The 24,651-nt window shown below is 41.6% G+C and overlaps 4 protein-coding genes across 4 annotated transcripts in view; 2 read left to right on the top strand and 2 right to left on the bottom strand.

The window, feature by feature from the left end:
* Nucleotides 1-479: 479 nt before the first annotated feature.
* On the bottom strand, nt 480-2,190 carry LOC145443267 (Golgi pH regulator-like). Its single transcript, XM_080321260.1, has one exon. It carries the CDS (start codon nt 1,946-1,948, stop codon nt 536-538), a length of 1,413 nt encoding a protein of 470 aa, XP_080177386.1. The 5' UTR covers nt 1,949-2,190; the 3' UTR covers nt 480-535.
* Nucleotides 2,191-3,048: 858 nt separating this feature from the next.
* Nucleotides 3,049-20,625, top strand: LOC145443265 (uncharacterized). The gene is made up of 16 exons (XM_080321259.1): nt 3,049-3,214; nt 3,778-3,854; nt 3,929-4,082; nt 9,411-9,485; nt 10,803-10,880; nt 11,863-11,935; nt 12,004-12,060; nt 13,279-13,396; nt 14,229-14,394; nt 15,274-15,423; nt 16,627-16,713; nt 17,835-17,916; nt 18,354-18,421; nt 18,485-18,586; nt 20,013-20,139; nt 20,215-20,625. Exons 1-16 carry the CDS (start codon nt 3,137-3,139, stop codon nt 20,253-20,255), a joined length of 1,533 nt encoding a protein of 510 aa, XP_080177385.1. The 5' UTR covers nt 3,049-3,136; the 3' UTR covers nt 20,256-20,625.
* Nucleotides 20,626-21,210: 585 nt separating this feature from the next.
* LOC145443269 (putative protein-lysine deacylase ABHD14B) lies at nt 21,211-23,604 on the top strand. The gene is made up of 4 exons (XM_080321262.1): nt 21,211-21,899; nt 21,979-22,119; nt 22,267-22,371; nt 22,725-23,604. Exons 1-4 carry the CDS (start codon nt 21,587-21,589, stop codon nt 22,889-22,891), a joined length of 726 nt encoding a protein of 241 aa, XP_080177388.1. The 5' UTR covers nt 21,211-21,586; the 3' UTR covers nt 22,892-23,604.
* LOC145443271 (ADP-ribosylation factor-like protein 2-binding protein) overlaps nt 23,485-24,651 on the bottom strand; it is a 59,735-nt gene continuing 58,568 nt past the window's right edge. The window contains exon 2 of the mRNA XM_080321265.1: nt 23,485-24,247. Within this exon, the coding sequence (XP_080177391.1) occupies nt 23,708-24,211 (504 nt within the window). The 5' untranslated portion in view covers nt 24,212-24,247 and the 3' untranslated portion in view covers nt 23,485-23,707. The remainder of the gene's footprint in view (nt 24,248-24,651) is intronic.

Here is a 24,651-nt window from a genome sequence, read left to right as displayed (position 1 = left end):
CGCTGCGGCCCGCGGTGTCGTCAAAAACTGGAAACTTGGCCCGCGAGCACATTTGAGTTTGAGACCTCTGGTTTAGATAATATGTAATTCAAAGGAAAAAATGTCACATTCAGTGTGGAAGCATTAAATTTGACAATGATTTTTCTCAATCGCGTTGCTGTTGACTAGTCAACCTTGCCGTCGTAATCCAGATTTCGCGTCATTTATGGCGTGTTTTTGTTGTCCTTGTACGTACAATCGCCTAGCTGTCAGAGCTCTAAAGAACATTTTCGATTTCTGGAAAGAAGAAGGACAAATCCGCCGCACGTTTGGTAATCGTAACGTAGCTTCTCCTACAATCATAAAGCCCAATTGGCCACTGGTATAGCGGTCCCAACGCACTGCACTCAGGCATTTGGCAAACCTACTATTCAATTCAACCTACTGCCTCACACGATTTGAAATATTTATTTCCTATAAAATGGCTACCAAGAGATGTTCTTGACACACAAAACAATTTTTTGTAGAATTTTATTGAGCTGCATCAATAATGATATCAATCACTAAACGCAGAAGACAGTTGGATATCTTGCACCATGTGTTTCTCTGGCGCTTGCTTGTGTGCAAGATATAAAAATCCAATACTGCTGAGCGCACTTATGAGGAAAATTACATCAAACCACCGATGATAAAATTGAAATTGCAGTTCACCCAGAACTTGAGTTATAATTTCCCTATATGAAGCAGGCATGTTCATCCTCATTAACAGCACAGAAGAAACGAAGTACATACCCATTATTTGAGCCAGCCCCATGACTATAATATTGGATGATTTGCTGCTTGATATTGCGTAAAAGAATTTAGTGAGTGTAATAAGTAGCCCACGTATGGAAGTTACTATCATAATGCCAACAAGTATAAATGAAACATGTTGACTCCAGAATGAGACGTCTACATTAATCCCTAAATAGTGGACTAATATTTCAAAGCCTTTAGTAATCGGGTCCTTCTTACCGACCCGGTTGAAAATGATGTTGATAATGCACATGAAAATCTTCCAAAGACAGTACATTGAGAAAAAATATCCAAGGAAATTGAAATACATTCCTTTCAGAGTTTTGGAGTAACGAATTCTCGCTTGCGTGGCGTGTAAATCAACAAGCTCTAGAAACAATTGTCTGCTCAATTCTTCATGAGCGATTACTTCTTGTTTCAAGAGAGAGACATTTTCATTAACGGGGCTTGATACGGGAGAGGCAGCATTGCGTATACGAGCCCACAATCCTGGATTTTTCTGTGAGTTATCATACTCCATCGATCTGAAATTAGTGTGATGTTGTGCTATTGCGATTCTTTTCTTCTTGCTGATAACCATTTCGTTCGTTTGCATCAGTTTCCTCTCAATCATCTGAATATCACTGCTTGTGACTTGACGCAAGAAGTACGAAGAATAGGTGTACGGGCAATTGACAGCACCAAAGCCAGACAACAATGCCATAACAGTTACGCCAATCACTCCAACACGACTGATAACTTGCTCTATTGACAATATGCCGTGTTGTGCACTCAAAATGGGAAACGGGTCACCAATCTTCCAGAAAAAATACATGAATATCAACCAAATGCAACAGGAGGCGGGGATTTTATACTTAGCAAGCATGGCCATGTTGCTAATGACAAAGTAACCAATACAAAACGGTAGGACAAACACCACAACAAAAAGCATAACATACAGATTCAGTTTCCAATGAAAATACCGGGAACTATGATCTAAAACACCTAATATCTCAAAAATAATCAGCTCAAACATTGTGCACGACAATGCAAATGTAGAGGCAAAAATTAGTTGCACAGTTCGATGGTGACATTCGTAATCTTTGAATAGTTGCCAGAGGAAAAAGATCCACCCGAATCCAAAAAACAGCACCTGCGTAGTGAGCATTACCAGGGAATCAATGGCGAAAGTCATGTTCAACAAGCAACAAGCACATTCCCCGCTCTGAATTTATCTTCACGGTGCACAATAGTCCGATCGAAGAAGGCAGATTATAAACTAGAAAACTTTCCCTGATCAGCGCAGATCGCAATTAAACAATCCGTTTCTTATTTATTTCGCGCAGTGACGAATATTTGCAGCAGCCAGACCCATCGCATTGCAACGCCACAAACAGAAACGTAGAATCGCGACTAATGATGCGCAACGGCTCTGATCACCTATTGGACAAAATAAAAACATAATATGTAAGCCGCATTGAATCTGCAGAGGCTCTGATACAAGTAACCAACAAGGAATTATTATAACATTATTTTCATCCGCTCAATATACGCAATGTCCAATGCAATACGCGCGTCCGATTTGGATGCGGGCCTAGGTAGGTAAGTAGCCTTTATATTCTCTGTTTCACTTTTCATTCAGTGTGCATTGTGCAACTATAGAAACTAATTTCTATAGTGCAACTGTGCATCAGTGCATGCCTTTTCTTTACTTCGCCATGGCCAAGGTGGGTATCTGATTTCAAAGACTACTCCAAGTTGTCTCTGCATCTTCGTATCTCGTATCGCAGTTTTGTGGTGTTTTGAAATGATAAAAATATTAATAAACTGATACTACCTATGCAAGGTGCAGAAATGAGGGCATCATTTAATTCGGCATTATAGGAATTATTCAACTTGACTATGGTTCTCAAATCACATACAGACATCGTCATACGTCAGACATCCTCATAATGCGTCGTTTTATTACGGCGACTTTACAGAAAGCCCAGAAAATTCCCGATGAAGGACAAATACATGGAAGCGAAGGACTAGGAAGGCTTGTCAAAAGAAAGTCAGTCAGAAGATAAAAATCGAGTGTTGATTGGAAAATAATTATGTAATATGTACATGGTAATTCTTTAATATGATGATAAAATCGACACGGTCTCAGGGATATCTAGAACTTCTGCACGGCCTTTGTAAAGGCTATGAAGGCTATGATGGATTATAGATAACCAACCTACGGGTTAGTTATCTATAGATTTACTATCACATTTGCGACATCCAGTGTTCAAAATTGACGCGCCGAGTCGAGAAAAGTTTCATTCTGGCGGCTGCTGTCAGTGCATGTTCCGCTTATTGTTTATTGGGGATATTCGTATATGGTGAAATATAATATATCATGCCCAAGCTTAGAGAGTATCATCCCGGTGACTTGATATTTGCGAAGATAAAAGGATATCCGCATTGGCCAGCACGAGTAAGTTCATCTTTATTTCTATTTTGATTCTTTGGAATGGTAACGGTATTACACTACAAAAAAAAATTAGACAAATTGGTCTCAAAATTAGACAAATTTGGTCTCAAATTTAAGAAATGAGGATGATTTGGTCTCATTTTACCACCCACTCACCATAAATGCTATTTTCGACTCAGACAACCATATATATATTGATCTGAATAGTACATGTGAGTAGTAAGTGGCATGTACCTTGATAACTATATCTAGTGAATATCTTGTAAACTCCTTAGTACAGTATCATCCCATCACTGCAAATTCTGGTCTCTCATGCTTCCCCTTCGCTCAGACCCTAACATTGCAAAGGATGCCCCCAAAGCACCCCAACTATTTTCGATCGATTCCGGTCTTACTTTTAAGACAGAAAGTACTTGGTAAGACTAATTTGTCTTTAAGACTTTTTCTGCTAAAAAATCGATTTGAGACATTGAGACCAAACTTGTCTAATTTTTTTTGTAGTGTAGTAGTCTATATAATTTCTAGATTTTCATCATTTTAACTCTAACTACGCAATCTTTACATAGATCGACGAAGTATCAGAGGGTGCAGTGAAGCCTCCAGCTAAAAAGTATCCGATATTCTTCTTCGGCACTCATGAAACGTATGTATATTTTTCTGCAGATATGGTCATTTAGTAAATTGCCATAAATCCGCATTATTTCACAAATGTTTCAGTGCATTTCTCTCTTCGAAAGAAATATTTCCATATGAAGAAAATAAGGCAAAATACGGTCAGCCTCGGAGTCGAGTTGGATTTAATGAAGGCCTTTGGGAAATAGAAAATAACCCAACGGTGAAGTTTCGAGGAGTGGGAATGTCTACGGAAGAGGTGTGTTGTGAAACACAATAACTCTATAATGCATACAAAAATTAGCTTCCCTATGGCATCTGGTTTGCAACTTGAATATTATATCTTAGTAATATCAATTGTTAGAGTTTCTGGTTTTATATTGTGGAGTTTCTACACTACAAAAAAAAATTAGACAAATTGGTCTCAAAATTAGACAAATTTGGTCTCAAATTTAAGAAATGAGGATGATTTGGTCTCATTTTACCACCCACTCACCATAAATGCTATTTTCGACTCAGACAACCATATATATATTGATCTGAATAGTACATGTGAGTAGTAAGTGGCATGTACCTTGATAACTATATCTAGTGAATATCTTGTAAACTCCTTAGTACAGTATCATCCCATCACTGCAAATTCTGGTCTCTCATGCTTCCCCTTCGCTCAGACCCTAACATTGCAAAGGATGCCCCCAAAGCACCCCAACTATTTTCGATCGATTCCGGTCTTACTTTTAAGACAGAAAGTACTTGGTAAGACTAATTTGTCTTTAAGACTTTTTCTGCTAAAAAATCGATTTGAGACATTGAGACCAAACTTGTCTAATTTTTTTTGTAGTGTATAGCTCGAAGCTAAAACCCGTCCACGAACTCCGGACCGTCAAAAATCCAGTTTCTATATGCGCAAATGAATTTATTGAATTCACGGGACTGTGATGGAAATATACATATTGAAACTGATATTATACGAGAAAAACAAATTGTTTTTAACATAAATACCCGCTTGAACCTTTCTCTATAGGAAATGATCATGAATTCTAGGAAAAAGGTAATGCAGAGGCGTCCAGGTCCGCTAATCTAATTGACGAACCTACGGGGCTCGTTCACTTTCGGACCAAAAATCAATTTTCTCCATAAGGATGTAGTAGAATTGGTCCTCAAGTGAACGAGCCCCGTCCCGGTCCGTATTGGGGCGCGTGTAGTCGCGTTTGTCGCGGGCGGACAGGGGTATCGGCGGTTGTTTTTGTTGTATTTCTGCGTATTCGGGTCGGATTCCGTCGCATATTTTGTTTGTGATTCTTTGCCGAGAACATATTAAAAAATTAATAAAAATGTTCGTGGTATCAGAGGATTTACTCAGATATCTACACCATCGAATGTTTACATTCGATATAGAAGCACTGTTGGAGCTCAAAAACTACCCATGCTTTCCAAATGAAAACCTGATTTTCAGTGCTGACATAAATGTATCACCGGCCCATCTGCATCCAGAGGCCTGCCCTTCTCTTTTCAAAGCCTGAATCTGATCCTTGTTGAAAAAACCTTCCTATCCTTCTCCATCTGTTCCTTGTTATCCGAGCTTACATCCAAGTTCCAAAACGATCATAAATTGTGCAATTCCGCTATTAATCACATTTGGGTATCTTGTTTGGTTTTCATTGTGTATTTGTATCGTCAAAATGCTACAATTAATTTCACAATGATTTCGCATTACCAGCGATTTCAACAGCGCAATTTCTTCGTCTTTCTCCCTGAATTTCTTTGCACTGTATTCCGTGGCACACAAGACCTAAACAGGTGATAAGGGCGGCGACTCTATAAACTTTTAATCATAATAATAACGCGCAATTTCTTCATCTTTCTCCTGACACCGGCCTTGTAGCTGCAAATTGTAAGATGGGTGACTTTATATCGTATTGGGTGGTCTATGCTGTTACAGTATGTATGCGGCAAGTTTCTATTGGCCATATTGAATCTTACTAGCTCCATCTCCTGCTTCAACAGGATACAATTCTCACAAGAAGCCTTTAGGTTGAGATTCTAAATATATCGCCATATGTAGGCCTACAATTCGTTGATGCAGCCCAGAAATGCATTTTGCTGTGGTAGTCCGGGGTGATCTGAAATAAAAACGACCAGCAGACAACGAAAATACATAAATTCACCTTGGTTTCTATGTCCAATATACCAGTTGCGGGCGTAATCCCATAAATATCACTGCCAATATGAACGAAAACTACAGCCTCACACATAGGTTCAGGCTGTTTTTGTGGTCTTTTGAGACCAAAATGGATGCCGCAACGTAACAGTGGCATGACGCAACAATGACCTCGCACTTCTTGCCCTTCTACATTCTTTGGGCGTAACCATACCGTATACTTTTTCGCTCTTCATTTTCGCCTTTGGTGGGAGGGATTCGAGCCCCGGCGCGGCGTGGCGGCGAGGCAAGCACAGTGCTTATACCCATTAGGCCACGACGCCCTCGAGAGCGGGAGACGATACGCGGCAATTCGAATTCGCACGCTCGCGTCATCCGCTGGAGGTCTCTCGCATAATCCCGCGGTTCCCGCCGTCCGCGAGCGGGCTCGTAGTTTGGGGCCGGGCGAACACAATGGCACGGGCACTCAAAAATGAACAGAGTAACAATTTAAAGATTCTAATCGTGTAGTGATACATGATTTCTTAGCGTACTGAAATTAGACGATCCTGTCGAAGTTACATTATGGCATCCTCTGTTGGGGGGCTGCCAGTAAAACTGCACTCAAGCCACTGCAGAAACTACAGCATAAAGTGCTCCGAATCATAGCTAGGGCCCCAAAGGGGCCTGGCTGCCCATCCAATAAGTCGCTGCTGAAGAGATTCGGCGTCCTAAACATAGAAGATATGCGGAAACTAGAAATCGCCAAGTTTATGTATCAGTTCCACTGCGGTCGTTGCCCCGAATATTTCAATGACTTCTTTACCTCTGAATCAAAAGCGCGCACAAGTACAGCACACGCGCGTCCACGTCGTCCAAATATCATATGATCGACCGAAAAGATCATCGCTCCATCAAATATGCCGGACCTGATGTGTGGAATAGTATCCCGCCGGCCATCCGACAGTCGACGAGCATGTCCACATTCAAGTCGAAATACAAGCAATTACTACTAAATAAATACAGTCCATCCTCAAGATTACCGGACCACGACTGACCTATCGATCTCGCTTCCCATGACATGCCGCCCTATTTCTTGTCGCTTTCTTTTTCTATACTGTATTCTTTACTTTCATTCAGTGTGCATGCCTCCTCTTTACTACGCCTAGGCCAAGGTGGGTGTCCGATTCCATTGACAAATCCAAGTCGCTTCGACATCTTCCTGTCTATTCATTGTATCGCATTTTTTGTGGTGTATTGAACTGATAAAATTGCTAATAAACCAATGATGATGTCGCTAAGAGTTAATTTATAGTTTCGAAGTAATTTCCCAACGCGTTGCGGCATACGAAGCGGGGTGCGTCATTGTATATGAGATATCTGTGAAGTCGTGGTCGAGCCGCGGCAACAGTGACAATGGATGCGCAATAGGACTGTTGAAAAATAACCTTTATTTCTGAATCTTGCTGGTTACGTGATTAAATCGATAAAACGACGTACACCAGATTCGAATTCATTCTAACCAATATTCGCGGATTTAGTACAGCATGAAAATTTTGAATTCCAAGCATTTTGAATTCCAAGCCGTAGAAGTGGAGTGATTTCAATTTTTCTTTGATAAATATTTGATAATTCCGGGATTATCCTTGATCGGTGGATCATCCCAGAATTATCATCAAAAATGCGCAATTAAACGGGTACGCTCGAAAAATATACCTGTCCTGTCGCAATTACATTTAATCCGATGCGAAACTGACATTTTATTCGCTGTGGCCACTCTACATGTATAATTTGTATACATTTCAACTTTCCACGCCGTTCTCATTGATAATCGAACACTCGACACGACTCGAAGCCCAATACACATTGTCGTCTACTTATGACCCGTCGTTTCTAAAAGCTTATCGCTCTTTCAATTTAGAGTCCCGATTTCCAGCGCGGCGCTCGACGCTCAGGCTATCGCTCTCCCCCGTGGCGAGCGAGGGCCGATCATCAATGGGCTTTTGCCGCGTTGTAGTACTGGTTGGCGACGTGGCAGAACCGGGCTGCGGTCGTCGCCTGACAGGTCTGAACTGCCCCTCAGACGAGCGCGGGTCAGATGGGGCTGCGGGTCTTGCTAGCTCCGCGAAACGCGGCTTTAGGAAGTAGAGGTGTTAATTTTGCACAGCTCGATCGAGCCGCCCCGCCGTCGAAAACCGGTCGTTTACGCAGCCGTCTCGCGCGGATCCGGAACTTGCGCGCCGGTCAGCGCGCGAACACGTTCCGCCCCGCGGACCGGTCGGCCACTTCCGGGGTCGGCGCCACGGCCCGGGTCACGACGAACACTAGCACAGAAAGCCGTGCCCCGACCGGCGTCGGCCGTCGCCGAGAGCTTCATCGTTTCGTTCGCGTCTGCTCGTTCGGCAGTCGTTGGTTATATACGTATAGTCATGACTTTATGCAGGTTCTCAACTATAGCCCAACTCAAAAGCTATGGCTAGAAAAGTTGTGGGCGGACAGCCGCAAATGCAATGAATTGATTTTGGCTCGTATTCCTATTAGCTATAAAGTCACGATATTCCGTTCTCTGTCATTAACATTTGATTTATATTGTTATGTTAGTTATCATTAAGGCTGGTTACAATTCGTGTACTCAAACCGGAATTGAGTAGTAATCCTAATGAATCGAGTTAATTGGCGTGTGATGATTTTGCAAGAACCGAAATTATACCGGTCATATCACTACACAGGGAACATGTATATATATATGTACAAAGCTATGCACATTAGTGAAAATAACATGGGCCTATCTGCAAAGTCGCCATCAATCCATGGCACTGTCTCTAAATGCTGTGAAATAGGAATGGTCGAAAATATCTTAAGTCTGATGCAGAACTGGAATTATATATATTCTTTGTGGTCGCTTAAAAGGTACATCATTCACATTGTTGTGACGTCATGATGAATGATACTCTACTTGACTCAAAGCGTAATCAATGCAATTACTCGGGCACTCGATTTTGCTCAGCCTGAGTTATGATGAGACGTGGTTGGCTGGCAGCGTGGTAGGCTATGAATTGAAAATTCACCACTTGAGCCCACCAAACCTGCAGTAGGTGTCTTCTGTGTATGGGTTTTGTTGCGTGAGGAAAATTCCCATCATGGTAGCTGGATTCCACTCTTACACTTTCATGCTGTAAAATTTGCGTTGTCATGCAAAAATTGCAATGTTTCGCTAAATTGACGTGCAGCATGCCATCACATTTGTATATACATGAGTATATTTCCCTATGCAATAATTAGTTCTTATGCCATATATTGTTGTGGGCTGGAAACCACCACAAGAATTTCCCATGCTTTTCAATCTAATTGTCAGAATTTACGATGCCTAATCACACAGCTTGGCTCATATGACTACTGGCATATATTTTTGATGTACGGCTAAATTTTGTTCACTATTTCTTTCAGGAAGCTGGACCAGAAGTCGATAGCGCGGAGGAAGTATCAGAGGACGAAACAAAAGTTGAAAAAAAGCATAAGAAAGTGAGATGAAATCCATTTTTATTATTTCACTAAACCCAATTATGGATATCTTACTGGTATTCTCAAAATAGTCTTGTTACAGTTGTCTTATGGTGAGAAAAGCTTTTATTACTTTATAGTAATATAATCAGGCTACATTGTGTTTTTAGTTGACACGCTTACCATATTTAGATTCCCGTTCTGTGGTCTGGAGTCTAGCCTAGAATAAATCTCTTCAGTACCTGCACTGAATGCACCCGCACTAAATTTGTGGACTGATGCTCGTGTTTTCATGCATAAAATGCTGGAGTTGTCATTGTCACTCTACTGGTATACACAAAAACTTGCACGTCAGGCGAAAACTTTAAAAAAAAACATTTGACAAGTACTCAAGTCAAGACTGCAATTTCTGAAGAGCATGGTTGTAACCAAGGTACAAGGCTCGGAGTCGCAAGTCAATCTCACTTTCATCGTTTTGACTCAAGTCAAGTCGAGTCATTTTCAATTCACCACCGAGTCTAAGTCAGCGAGCAGAGGGTCAATTCCAAGTCGTGGTATTTTGACTAGAGTCCAAGTCGTTGCGTTGGCTGCTCAGTTTCGAGTAATGGTTTTGTTAAACCCACTTTTTATAACACTGTTTGGTGCTATGGAATTGTTCAGATTTATAGGCTAATATACTAATTTTCCTATATTTGAACAGTTTCTGCTCGTATTTTCAATTACTAGTGCCAATAGACGAAATACCATAGTGTGGTTACTTTACTATTCTTCGAAATCACCATAAAATGTCGGTCTGAGTCTCGAGTCGATGACTTGGTCCAAGTCCTGCGCAGTGACTCGAGTCCAAATCGGGTCACTATACAGGTTGACTCGAGTCGAGTCATTTCCGCATTTTGAGAAAATGTCTCGAGTCAAGTCGAGTCAACAGAAAATCGTGACTCTAGTCATCACAATGTTGCTGAAGAGTCTGCAAAGAGTCATAAGATAGCATTGAATGACTGACACATGATACACATCCAATTCTGAGGCTACTGCGATCATCACAGCAAGGGATTACACTGAGAAGGATTTGTGAATGTGTGAAAAGACGCCGATATTCACTGGAGGAAAAAGAAAAGAAATTCGCAATGTGTATGAAGGGCTATGGTGCATTGTGACTTCAAAACTAAATAAATATAACTGAAGTAGTGTAGACGCAAACCACTCAGATTTACTCCACTTCTGATTAATACTAAGCTACAAAGTCGACCATTTATCATGTTTACATTTGTAGAGCCATGCAGAAGATAATATTAGAAATATGTGTTGCTGTACTCATCTGGGAATGTTTTGCTGCAGGCCGATGCTGTGCGAGGCTCGGATGAAGAAGATTTTGACGAGGAAAGTAGCCCCGACCCTGACAGCAGTGGAGATGAGGTAGGATGCGTTCTTTGGAATGTCAATTGGTGCCGTGGTAGAAATGTCTTTGCAGTTACTATGGCGCCGACAATCCCCATTCAGATTTGGTATACTTATGTTGAAATCATGTATTTTTCTCTGCTTGACAAACAGCAGCTGGTCAGAATGGTTTGCTAGGTAAGAACTGGCTCTCACATGCTTCATTTCACAGCGCTGGGCCATGCAGCATGATATGTAGCGTAGTACTATTCTCTGATCAAATTTTGGTAGAAAATCTTGATTTACGATATCGCCTGGTCACCTGAAATCTTGTGCACTTATCGATTGTATTGTTGTATTGTATCTGACTGACCAATCAATCGCTGATAGAAAATTTGTTGAGGCCAATTTTACAATTCAATGCTAATTAATTTTATGATATATATTTGATTTCTGCCCTCTATGTTTATGGGCGGATGGGTTGCATCTACGAGTCACATGAAATTCATAATTTTTCTCATGCCAAAGTCGAACATCATTTTTTCTATGTTGCGACAAAGAGCGGGCCAATTTGTCAATAACACAAGTTGAGAAGGTCACTTTGGCCTCAAATACTTGCAAAGTTTGTGGGTTTCAAAACACTGATGAGTTTTCTTACCCTACTTGGCAATATAAAAAGACTTGAAAGTATGTTAAAATTCCGTTAATCATAAAATTTGCAGTCAAAGTTACAGTCTTAGAGACTTCTACATTGAGATCTTGTTCGACACTTGCGTTAGTACAATAGCCACGAATGTTGGTTTCTAGCCAAAGTCATCCGGCATCGCTAATGTGTTACTGCATTGAAATTTCCGGTAAGCGGCCGGCACCATCAACTACAGGAAGTTACGTAGAGGGGTTAAAATGATTGCCGATGGCATAAACACGCACCATGTAGTTTTGTTATTGATCGGCCGCGTCCCGGAAAGGATTGTGACCGGGTGTCGTTGTAGCTTCTAATTCCGTGAACTTACTGCGTTAGGATTTCGAAGCGAATCGCGCCGAGCAAGCTAGAAAACGAAACAGGAAAAGCGCGCACTCTTCCAAAGGAAGCGGTATGGATTGGAATGGGTTCAGTAAGTTGGCATGTCGGATTGACGCTGAGTTCGCTTGCGCATTTCAGATTCAGACAGCGACGCCGACAGCACGGTCAAAGCGCCTCCCGCCAAAAAAATGAAAGGTATATTTATGTTCTATCCATGAGGGTAGCTGTGTAGCCTACTTTACTGGCTGAAGCCTGGTTGAAAAATATGGGTTGGTTTTTCTGTAGTAGCCGACATGGAAGTGATATTAAGTAGTTTGTAGGACTGGGAGGATGACAAGTACCCGAGAGCGATTCGATTTCTATTCGAGTGGCAGGCTTAGAGTCATGTATTCGAGTGTGTCACATTACGGCTTCATAAGAGTATAGATGATGTGGAAAGCTCTAATACAGGGGTGGCCAACCTTTCTGCTATTCACGGCCGCATTTCAATTGATCATGTGGCCTTTGGCCGCATTCCAGGACATATTAAACTGGCCATGTCCATTTCCGATGAACTCGGGACTAATCTATTTATTCATATCATCTTATACACGTACCCAAATCGCGAGTGGCCACTTAATGTGAAAGGTTATTGAAAGTCTAATTTGTTATTATATTAGTAGTTTCATATATTACTATCAAATATTTATCTATTCTCAGCCCATGTGATCAGATTCACTGGTAGAGTTGATGGAGGGGGTGTGTACGAAAATTTATGCAAGTTATAAATGATGATGCATCTTTTGGTGTGTCAATTGTTATCAATTACTTTGTTCCATGCTGATTATTTCTTGACCGTCCATCAGGATTGGCGGTATAGTGGAAATATATTAGAATTGCCCAGACGCTCCAGAAACATAATTATATTTCGCGAGGAGCAGACGATTCACAGTTGTTGTGTCTCTATGGGGCTGCTGTTCGCATCGGTACTGTGGGGCTCAGATTGCAACGGGCGCTACTATATTAGAATATAAAAATGACTTGGCATTGAATTGGGCGTTGCACAAAGTAAATTTCAAGATTAATGAAAATCTCTTGAAATGTCGGGATTCAATTTGCATGTCGACGTCAAATACTAATTGAATTACGTGTCGACGGCCGCGCAAATTTCTTTCTACGGCCACAGGTTGGCCAACCCTGCTCTAATATATACCTTTCACACGACCGCAATGAAAATAATGCCAGGTCAACGTCACATTGAATATACGGTAGTTTGGTATTTTCTCAATAATACTTCGTGAAAATGCTGTTGCCTGTTGACTGATTACGACTTCTAAGAAATATCTTTTCCACTAACGCGAAACCTATCAGTACTAGGAGCGGTGCTGCAGTACGCTTGCGATCGGCGTTTCAAGTCTACTGTGTGCTTTACAGCTCCGAGCAAGTCGGACGCAAAGAGAAAGACGAAATCAAAACCAGCAAAGAAAAGTTCAAAGAAAATTCGCGAGGACGTCTCCAGCGCCAGCAGCCTGTCCAGTTCCGATAACGAAAGGTTTGTAGCAGATGCAAGTTGGCAACGTGCTGTTTGCAACTTCGAGTCCACTGCCGGGATACGCGTATTCGAAACCGTCAGATTTGATATTTTCGAAGTCCGATCCCTGTTCTTGATTTCAAATCCAACTGAAATTTTTAATGTGCAAATTGGTTGAGGGCCGAAATTAGTTTGAGTTCCACATGAAAAGCCAAAGCGATCAATATTTTGTCGTTCCAATCTAAATCTAGCTTTGAAATACGGCCAAATCCGACTAAGATCTTCAAATCTGACATATTGAATTTGTCGCACTCTATACACGAATTCATCTTCGAATGCATGTGAACTAGAGCCTGACCGATATCAGAATTTTGGACCGATACTGATGTCGATGATACAAAAGAATTTTGCCAATAAACGCGTTATTTTCTGCCGATATCCGAAGAATTTAGAACTTCTAACTGATTTGAAAAATACATCCGTATCATAATCCTCATTCTGTAGCGCGAGGAACAATTTGGGATGCTCATAGCAAGCAGTGTAGGACAGCTGTAATGGCCAATGAAGTGATGATGTCCAGTCAATTTGGTTTTTATAGTTTTGACTCGATTCACCGCCACGACACTTAGAAAAGTCAAATAGGATGTGTCCAGTCATCCGCAAAGACTCTAGTACAAGTCAGTTCAATACACAAATTGACTTGAGTCGAGTCATTTTCCATTTTTAAGAAAATAAAAGAGTTTGACTCGAGTCATTACAATCTTGCCTCGGGATGTCTAATGTCCTTAATTATTTGCGTTTACGTCTCGCGGGCCATAAATGCACGAATTCCCCTCACCGTTGTAATTATCAGCGACGACGCGGTGTCGGCGTGGAAGAAGAAAGACGAGGAGAAGAGAAAACGGCAAGAGGAGAGACAGCGGCAGCGTCGGCAGGAAGAGGAGAGAAAAATGAAGGAGATCGAGAAGGAGGCGGCCAAGATGCAGAACGACGGCGAGTCTCGGCTGCAAAAACCAGAGGTGCGTTGTACGGCCGGGACACGACCCAGGACAGAGTTGGATTAGAAAATTTCCAGATTTTTCAAAGTAGATTTTAAATTATGGCCACAGTATTTTGCAAATTAGATCAGAATCATGATTTCGCAATAGATATACAGCAAAAATTAAACTCGGTTTATGTGAATTCTCATTCTCATAAGCACGGGAATGGCATATGTCTTTACCAGAGGTGGTCAGTAACGAAGTACTTCTACTTTTACGAAGTACTTGAAGTAGATTTTGCCGACTCACACTACTTTTCAAGTAGTTATGATTTTAGACCACTTCTACTTGACAGTTTTCAGTTTCGTAGGCAAATATAAGCGTAGAATACCTACTTACTTACTTGTGAACCACCACTCCTACTTCTACTTGAGTAGAAATTCCGGCGTTACTTCTACTTCTACCTGAGTAGCGACGGTGACTACTTTGACCACCTCTGGTCTTTACACCTAGGTTTGTTTGTTTCGTACGATAGAGTTCTGTGACATTTCGTGAAAACCGGAAATTAGGCTAGAACTAGAATTACAGCATAGAAACATTTCACAAATTTGATTAGAATTAGATCACCGGCATTTCACTCGAATTCAGGGATAGCCAACCCGGGGCCATGCGATTATTTTCGAGTTAACTAACTTAGGTATATTATAAATAAAATGAATTGCCCGCGTAATTTATTGTAAATTTGATTAGTGTCTAGTTGTCCAAATCTTCCCTCGCCCGAACAGAATTGGACAAATTGAAAAAATGCTCCTACGAATCCCAAGTGATCGAGAACTCACGGGCCCTGATTCCGGACTACCCCCCCCGATCAATTTTCTACTTGAACCGAGTCAGACTGCGTTTTCTCGCACTTTTCAGGACTCTGACGAATCAGACACGTCACCGCCTGCAGTCAAGAAAAAGCGAAAGAAAGAGGGGAAATCGAAATCGCGCGAAAAAAAGAAGCACAAGAAGGAGAAAAAACGCAAGAAGCGCGCCTCCTCGCCCGACGCACGGAAAGAAACCAAAGTGAGACAGCTGGGGAGATTGGGCTCGGATTTAGAATTTGTCATGTGGTCCGTGAAGCAGTTCTGAATAGATTCAGAAATACTTGTATTATCAGGCACATCTAAAAAATATCATAAATGATTACTAATATATCCTTCACCGTAATCCATGACAGGAAATGTCAAACATGTTCGTCGGCCACGTTTTAAATATTCGGCGGCTGTGTGGAGTTTTCACTCTCCGGGCGCAAGCCGGTGACATTGAAACGGAAATAGCAAAAGAGCTGTGCACACTCAGATCAGTTCATAGTTCTCTGGAAAATGTGTCAAAAATACCTATTCACAGTCGAAAACGCCAATGCGAAACCTTTATACGTTACACAGAGAATATCGTCGCTGAAAAACCAAATATTCTTATGTCCGTGTTTGGATATATTGACTTCGGACATAAACCAGTTTTGTTTACAATTTACCTTGAAAATTTCAAGTTCATAGGAAAGGAAAGGACGTAGTTTATTTTTGTCCTTGATGATTTTTTTTGCGGCATATACACCGACTCATGATACACATACACACGATCTGCGCATATGCATACCATGAGTGCATGATGTGCATATGCTGCTGGACAAGGAAGTGCAGATATAGCCTTTACGGCTATCTAAGTCATGCAGCACCCCTCCATGCTATCCCAGTAATGCATGAGCGCCAAGCAGGGAAGTCATGGATACCAGTTTTACTAATCAGGTCTCTAGTCTGACCCGGCCGGGGATCGAACCCACGACCTACCGATGATGTGTCCACTTCACTAGATATTCCCGCTATTTAGGAATGTGGAACCCGGTTGTAATGAAAGATCTATGTGCATAGAGTGATCGAAGAATTAAATTCCAAAATAGGCCTACGACAGTAATAATATAATTAAAATATTCGCACTGCAGTATAACTCCTGACTCTAACGAAAAACCCCGAATGCTGTTTTTAGCGGTTAATTGCTGTATTTAATCGGCCAATTATCGTATCTTTTGCAATTCCATTGTGTGCGAAGATAGGGGTTGCTAGAACTGAGCCCATATGATCCCCGTAGTATCGCATTCCAGTGAAAAACAAAGGTATAAATTTGGAGGCAACAATTTTTCGTCATTTGACTGGTCAAAAAGTTTGAATCCAATCCAACCCAATTCGAGTTAGACACCCCTGGTTTAGCGAGTGTTTGCGTTTCGTCAAGGTCAAAATCAAGCCTCACCCGCCTCCGAAAGCCGAGCACGAGAAGGAGAACAAACCGGGTAAAGCCCGCAATAAGACGGACGACGCGGTGAGCTCCTTTATACGTGCCTACTGCCTATCCTTGTAAAAACAAGGGCTGGGAAAAATCGAGTGCCTGAGAGTTTGCCTTGTAGTTGAGTATTTGAGTATCACACATTATGGCATTATGAGTAGGGCGATTTTAGAGAAGATTTTGACCTAAAAAAATGTTGACATTTTTTTACCTTAAAAGAATTAATTTTGACAAAATTTTGACCTCATGTATGTAAATTAGGGGTATTCACCTGTACTACCTATCTTCATTTCTGGTTGGAACTGTCTGTCCTTACGAAGCAGTTTGGCCTGAAAACTGACAAATTTTTACATGAAAGAACTTTAGTTCAACGAAATCCGGACCTATGAAGAATTCCAGCAGTCATATCACGCATTATGGTAGAAATGATTAGAATTTGTTGCAGTGCAACGAAAGAGACTTTCCTACATTCTCGGTAGAAAGTGTCTGTTGTCGGTTTTCCATTGCCCTATTATCAATATGCACGATCATCTCTTATCGATTCACATATTACTTTGCGTAATACTATAGAAATTAAACATGGAACTGCAACGACCGATTTTGCAGCTTCGTTCTGCTTCGCTGAGGCTGGAGTGAAGAATTGTTTTGCGTAAGCGACTTCAGGATTTCAGGCAATCCAAAAGCGCGAGCGCGATCGAAAGCTACTGTTGCACCGATTCCGAAAATATAAATTTAAATATGATCAGGCACTGATCCACCTAGAATCCGTCCTCGAAGTCTGAAATATCGGCATTGTTCGAACAATCGGAGAGTAGCAACGGGTCATTGTTATGGCCATTGTGTCGCGATTACCCGATTGTTCTGAACAATGCACATTTCAGATGTTGAGGGTGGTTTTTCGTCAAAGACTGGAGCGTGACCATATTTTTACTCCTATTTTTGGAATCAGTGCGACAATAGCTTTCGATTAAGACCAGATTCAGTAATTTCTGCGCTCTGGAAGATAACATTTGGATTGCCAGAAATCCTGCAGTCGCTTGCGCAAAACGATTCTCCACTCCAGCCTCAGCGAAGCAGAACAAAGCTGCAAAATCGGTCGTTGCCGTTCCGTGTTTAATTTCTATAGCTGTACTCACGCTTGATTGCTTTGCTCACAGGACGAGGCGAAGCATAAAAAGCACGAGAAAACCGATAACGTGAGCAAAAGCGACAAAAGGAGACAGGAGCATCACGCCGTCCGTGAGCAACACTTCTGTTATTAGAAACTACTGGCGTTGTAAAATCATTGCAACCCTGCTTAAATGTATTCGCTCCGGCGTGTGAGAACTATAGCTGGTCCTTTGTGAGCGATTTTGATAAAATTTGGTAGCAGATTTGTCTGACATTATGCCAGAACCTTAGTTTTCCTCTACGTTTGTGCTGCCTCAAAGTTTGTAGCCTTCACGCGGCATTTCAGTCATAGTGCGCCGCTAATGTTGAATTAATTTCCCACGTTATTTTAATGCACTTGTGACTTGGCTCGGTTCGCGTTGAAAATTTGCAGGACCTGACTCGCGACTCGACTTGGGATTTCAAAATGATTCGAAATGACAGTGCGAATCGGCACCGCCATCCACCCTGTGTAATGGAGAAAAAAACAGCCAGTGCGCTTCCTAATTACGCGTTTTGTATTTCAGCAACACCGGAATCGCAGCTGCTGTCGTACGAGACTCACCTCAAAGCCGCCCTGACCATGGAGAATCCAGTAAAATAATATACGCTCGACTGAACGCGACAGTCGATTTACGGTCCGATGTCTCCGTTTTAGGACGTTCCGAAGGCGTTGAATATCTTGGAGCAGATCGATCAGTATCCGATGACAGCCGCCCTACTTCAGCAATGCTCCACTCTCGTCTCTACTGTGAAAAAGGTACCCGATTGCGCTTTATGGGCTACCGGCAGGGGTAGTCCATGTTTATGCACTCGGTAGAAGTAGGTCGGTAAATTTCCACATGAAAGTCAAGAAAGTTGTTATGACAAATGTTAAATATTTGTTTTGGCTTTTTTGAGAACGACTAGGGCAGGACTGGCCAACCTTTTTGCTATTCACGGCCGAATTTCTACTACTCATGTAGCCTACGGCCGCATACCGGGGATAGTCGTAATGAACTTCGGACTGATCTATTCAATGATATCGGCTTGTTATAGGCACCGAAATTGTGAGTGATTGTGCTATGGGATCTGCTATGGCCGCGCATAGCAAGCAAAATTTTTCAGATTCACTAATGAATTTAGTCATTAATATTAGTTGTTTAACATATTTATTACTACATTTATCCTTTCTTAGCCCATGCGATCAGATTCACCGGTTGAGTTGATGTAGAGGGTGTTTTTGAAAATTTTGAGCCAGCTGTAAATGATGATGCATCTTCGTTGGGCCAATTGTTATTAGCCACTTTGTTGCATGCTTTTGTCTGGGGCTCCCATCAGGATTGTCGGTATAGTGAGGAGCACACGATTCCGAGTTCGTATTTCTGTATGGGGCGCATCGTTTTCCTCTGCTGTTCGCATCTGTACTGTGGGGCTCAGTTTGCAAAGGGTGCTACTATAATAAAATCGAAAATGTATTCACGCTGAACCGTGTGCAGCACGAAGAAAATTTCAAGATAAATTTGAATCTCTCAAAAATTCAGGAGTCGATTCGTGAATTCAAATTGCATGTCGACGGCCGCCAACACTTATTAATTGAAATACGTGTTGACGGCCACACAAATTTCCTTCAACGGCCGCAGGTTGGCCACCCCGGACTAGGTCTGTGCTGAATGATTTGCGTATTTGAAACCAGAGGTCCTCATTAACAGAGTATTTCTACTTTTTCGGTTTAGTTTTACCTACTTGCACTACTTTAGTGGCTATATTTTCAAAGTAATCGGTAGTTTTTTTAGGCAAACCTCACATTTTAGACTTTGCATTTTATAAAATAGTTTTGTGGGACGTTTGCATCACCTTCACAAGTGGAATCATACCAACTGGGAAAATAGCCCCTGCACCACCGTAGAGGAGTTAACTTACCGAATACTGCGCCTGTTTGTAGCTGCATTGTTAATTTTGAAGTTGCTAGGATGCACCCTGCAATTTTGAAATTAGCCACTTGCGTTTAACCGCTAAAAGTGAGCAAACCATCGACCAAATCCATATTTTTTAAAAAATACTTGAGTACTTCTTGAACTTTCCATTTTCTATAGTAGTTCTGACATGTCTAGGCAATTGCTACCTCTACGCGAGTAGCAACACTGGCTACTTTGCATCTTTCCTTTGCGTCAGTTCCGTCCCTCGTTAACGACATACGTTGACAGATTCGACGATACAAGGCCAGCCCGAAAGTCATGGAGAAAGCAGAGAAGGTTTACAATAGTTTCAAAGTCGTGTTTTGCAAAGTCGACAACGACGCCAGACTGCTGGCGCAAGCGAAAAAAGAGAGCGGTCCGTATATACTTCGTACAGCATATTCGATTTTTAGGTCTAACGCGAGCCAACGTGTATTCTCGTTCATTACAGAAGAAGGAGAATCAAAGACGCAAGTCGACACGCACGAGTAGAGCATCAGCTGTTGTTAATTGATGATATCATGTTGATACTTTGACAATCTCCGATTCTCATGCAAAGGAGCAAAGAGGACCATGTCGGGACGAGCTGTCTTGCTGCATTTGACTCCGAAAGCTCCCATATACAGTATATGCGGGCAGCGCGGTGCCCGTCAAGCCTGTCTACGTGATTTTATATTCTATTTTTGTTACCGTATTGCGGCGCCTTCGGTCGATACTGCTAGGGACACGGGATCCTGCTTGACGGGTCGTGCTTTTATGGTTTTGTTTTCGCATTAGCAATGACGCGACGCTTTCTGTTTGTTTGATGTACTTTAGACTGGCTTTGGCCGCTTCCAGGCTGGTAATAAATGCAAATTCCAAACTGTCTTGCCTTGTGCGGTGCTGGGCAGAGGTGTTCAGTAACAAGTCACTATAATCATACTTTTGAGTGTGTCCAAGTGTGCTTTGTCTATTTACTCAAGTGGCTGTTTTTAAACTACCTACTTCTGCTTAATAGTCTTGACTAAACTGATTTGTCTAGCAGTAAGCAGCTGATGTCAGTCTTCTGAGTGAGATTATAATGGTCAGGCGAAATAGCTTCTTCATCAAGGTAACTGAATATATGGGTCATCAATCGTCGGTTATGAAGATTGCTTCCTGCGATTTACTACTAAATGTACTTGATTTTCATCAATGATCACCAGGTGCCCCTCCGGTAGAAATCTGAAAAATTGTTGCTACTACACATCTGCCGGTCGGGTCATCCAAAAATGCGACCCGAGTCATACCAACACAGGCTTTATGCTGTTGGCTATCGTAACTGAAGTAAATTGGCGTAGCATATGGGGCTTCGAGGAGGGAGATTCCAATGAAGACTGAATCTGTGATAGTCGTCAGTTTTATTACTGATCATGCAGTTCCGTCTCAATTATTTCAATATCTTGGGAGTTTAGACAAGACGGATTCAACAGTAACTTATAAATTCTGTGACTAACCATCTATCACGCTAATCGCAGACGCGAAGGAAACGTTAAGTAGAGTAGGTTGTCGCGAAAACAATAGTAGTTAGCCTTTACTGGGGTATAGATTGTATCGGTTACCTCTAAACGTAATAGCAAAATAAACCGTCGCTAATTAGACGCCGGTAGGGTAGCCTGTTTAGTTTAGCAGACACTATTAATTGACAATATAGGTTTCTTACATGCATTGTATGTTGGCGGGATTCCTATAATCTATATAAGAGCCCTAGAGCTGCAGAGTGCAATCTTCATTGTGTGCTAGTGAGTAGTGAGTGACTGACTATAGATAACTAACCTAGTAAGTAGTGACTCGACCCTTTCGTCATGCTTCACGAATCGCCGACGCGATTTGCAAACCTGTTTGCACGATTCGTATTGCTGCTGCTGTGTTGCGTTTCTTGTATTGTTGCATCGAACGCGGAGAAACTGCACATCTGCTCGACGATGGTGTCAGATTATGTTAAGACGAGTAGCGGGAAAATATTTTACAGGGAATCGTGTCCAAAGAATGATACGGCCAAAGCTGACGTTATACTTTTACACGGGATGCGATTTTCGTCAGAAACGTGGCTGAACCTCGGAACGCTGGACAGGCTTTCTGCTTGGGACTTCAGAGCGATTGCCATAGATTTGCCAGGTACCTTTTCCATGCGTCATTTACGCAATCGTATGTGCTCAATGCATACACTAAAGTGTCTCCTTAATTTTTTGGGCAGGTTATGGAGAATCAAGGGATGTTAGTTTGAAAGGCAGTGAAGCCAATTTATTGAAGGAAATTTGTCAAGAACTATCCATTACCAAGCCTGCAATCATAAGTCCGTCAATGAGTGGTGGCTACTCATTACCATACCTAACAGGTATCAAGAACTATGCATGTATTTTCTAATAATAACAAATCATTTTGCTATATTACTGTGGCCTATACAACTAGAAGCCCCAACCCAAATCTATCTACTTGAAAATGATACACCAACACATAGTAATAAAGAACCAATTTTTTACAGAGCGGAGCAGTGACATTGGAGCATATATCCCTGTCGCACCAGTTTCCACAGAAAAATACAAGGAGCATTACCCAGCAATTAAAGTTCCTACACTCATTGTATACGGTGAGCTAGAGTTTATGCCTTATAAACTACGGTATCCACCAAGAATGCCCCCACACCCACAGCTTGCAATTTTATATTTTCGACTAGTTTTGTGATAATAATCAGCAGATTATATTTGTTTCTGCATGACTCTGTATCTGGGTAGTCTCATGCAGTTTTTCCACATGCATGTGTTCATTGCGCTCGCAAATGATTCGGAAAAAGCAATGATTTGTTCTGAAATTTTCTTATGGCTTTTATGTATATATTAAACAATTGCACTGCTGTTGAATAGCTGCCGCCAATTTTCGGGCCCTGTCTGACCATGTCGGATTGATTGTGTTTTTGGCACTCACTGTATACTTCGATTGCAGGTGACAGGGACATCTCGGGTCTTGCACAGACTTCGCTCGATAACCTGAGCAACATACCAGACCACAAGGTGATGAAAATGGATGACGCGGGTCACGCGTGCTACTTGGACCAACCTGAAGTGTGGCATGATGGCCTGAAGGAATTCCTACAAGATAATTTCCCCTAACAACGGTGATGATGATAAAATATAGCCATGATGTATTTTTCTACTTTACCCAACATGAATTTCTAACTTATCGTTTCGTGACCATTGTTTGAATCGTCTTACATGCTGTTATTGTTCCACAAATCACTGGCGGATTGTGCAATTTCCAAAGTAGGAAGTTTCCATGTGACCACAGTTTTCTCAACAACCAGCTAACAGAGCTTCTCGAGTTGAAATGTTAAATTCTACTTAGCAGTAGAATATAAAAGTTGTCTGGCATGCTTATTAGTAGATTAGGATGACAAGTCTCAGATTCCTTACTGCCAGACCAACTCTTAAAATCACTTGAAATATTGATGCTGCTGCTTAGAAATGAACATATTTTCAGGGTACTGAATGGCCAAAGTAACGATATCACTTGATGGTCTGCATCCATTATTTCTCTGGTATAGAAAATAACAGTCAAATAAATATCACTTAATTGGCATTTGAAATTAGATTATGAGTAAGCTGCATGTCGCATAGTTGGGTACTTTATCTCACCGATTTGCACTTGGGTTGCTGAGAAGACGACTAACTCTCCAACAACAATATTTACCTTTCTAACGAATATCAACAGTACCAATACTTTTTTTTTGCAAAAATATATGGAACGTAAATAATATTTAGTGCTGAAAAATGTCTACGGCGTGCATTTCGAAGAAAATATACGTGCAACGAACAAATGCGTACAATATCGCGTGTTAACAGTCACGAGGGCGTCGATAGCTACAGCGAATTCAAGCACCGTGTTGATATACGCATTGAATTATCCTGTAATCCAAGTCTTGGTGGAATTCATCCTGTAGACATTTTAACGCCCTCGGTCTGATCGTTGCTTGCGTTGGGATCAGAACCAACAGTGGGGAGTGATCGTACAACAAAGCCATTGTTCAGGTCGATATTACGGCCTTCTTTTTCGGCTTTGTAGTCGAGAACCATCTCTTTGAAGGAGATGAAGTCTGTGAAGCTAAGGAGCATTTCAAAGATGTCCCCAACCATCTCATCTTTATGAGTCTGGAGCTTGGATATGAATGTTGCCATCGAAAAGTTTGACACCCGCTTAGTCAACTCCTCGTTAAGGCACCTTTCCATGGTTGTGGTGTACTCACGAAAGATATCCGTGTAAACCAGCTTGTTTTCTTCGGAATCGTCAAATTCGTGATAATACTTTCGCATAAATGACTCCTGCGCCAGTTGGAATCGGTCTCCAATAATTATGTCTTCAATATGGCCGATGATGGTGTCAAACTTTTGAGTCTTTGCTGTTCTGCATGTGGTGTCTTCGACATCTATATCCATACTAAAAATTGTGTTGCACCCTTATGCGCTATACTTCTAGAGTGATATGAAGAGTAGATTTTATCAGTGACCTTGGCAGAGTGGAAGTGGTGGCAACGTCACGCAGAATTTTCTGTTCAATTACTTAATTATTCTATGCAGAAAAGCTCTCATCACGCAGGATTTATTTCAAAAAATGAACCGAGATTCCATAGGGGGACCCCTATTAAGATGGGAGATTGACAAATTCATATTTGTTAGTAATGATGCCACAGCACTGACATTGTGGTTTCCCAACAATTATACATTGGACAATTAGGTTGGTTGACGAGAAGATTACCCTGGGCCATGATGAATAATTTAACTGCACCTGCAGTAGCCTACATGGTGTATGTTGATTGTTGAGCTAAATCCCACATCTCAGACATCAATTTCAAGGTGGAGATTTATAGTAACATGAT

The sequence above is a fragment of the Botryllus schlosseri genome, chromosome 7, assembly GCF_051294905.1.
Source record: "Botryllus schlosseri isolate E-star chromosome 7, Bs_hap1, whole genome shotgun sequence".
In the NCBI taxonomy this organism is placed as follows: domain Eukaryota; kingdom Metazoa; phylum Chordata; class Ascidiacea; order Stolidobranchia; family Styelidae; genus Botryllus; species Botryllus schlosseri.
Note: the sequence above shows the minus strand (reverse complement) of the source record. Positions and strands in the feature narration are given on the sequence as shown.

Excerpts from the sequence above, each read along its gene's own strand:
- LOC145443267 (XM_080321260.1), bottom strand. The coding sequence starts at position 1,948 with ATGACTTTCGCCATTGATTCCCTGGTAATGCTCACTACGCAGGTGCTG.
- LOC145443265 (XM_080321259.1), top strand. The coding sequence starts at position 3,137 with ATGCCCAAGCTTAGAGAGTATCATCCCGGTGACTTGATATTTGCGAAG. Across the intron at positions 9,486-10,802 it reads TTGAAAAAAAGCATAAGAAA|GCCGATGCTGTGCGAGGCTC; the intron begins GTGAGATGAAAT and ends GTTTTGCTGCAG. Across the intron at positions 20,140-20,214 it reads GCAAGCGAAAAAAGAGAGCG|AAGAAGGAGAATCAAAGACG; the intron begins GTCCGTATATAC and ends CGTTCATTACAG.
- LOC145443269 (XM_080321262.1), top strand. The coding sequence starts at position 21,587 with ATGCTTCACGAATCGCCGACGCGATTTGCAAACCTGTTTGCACGATTC. Across the intron at positions 21,900-21,978 it reads GATTGCCATAGATTTGCCAG|GTTATGGAGAATCAAGGGAT; the intron begins GTACCTTTTCCA and ends TTTTTTGGGCAG. Across the intron at positions 22,120-22,266 it reads CTCATTACCATACCTAACAG|AGCGGAGCAGTGACATTGGA; the intron begins GTATCAAGAACT and ends AATTTTTTACAG.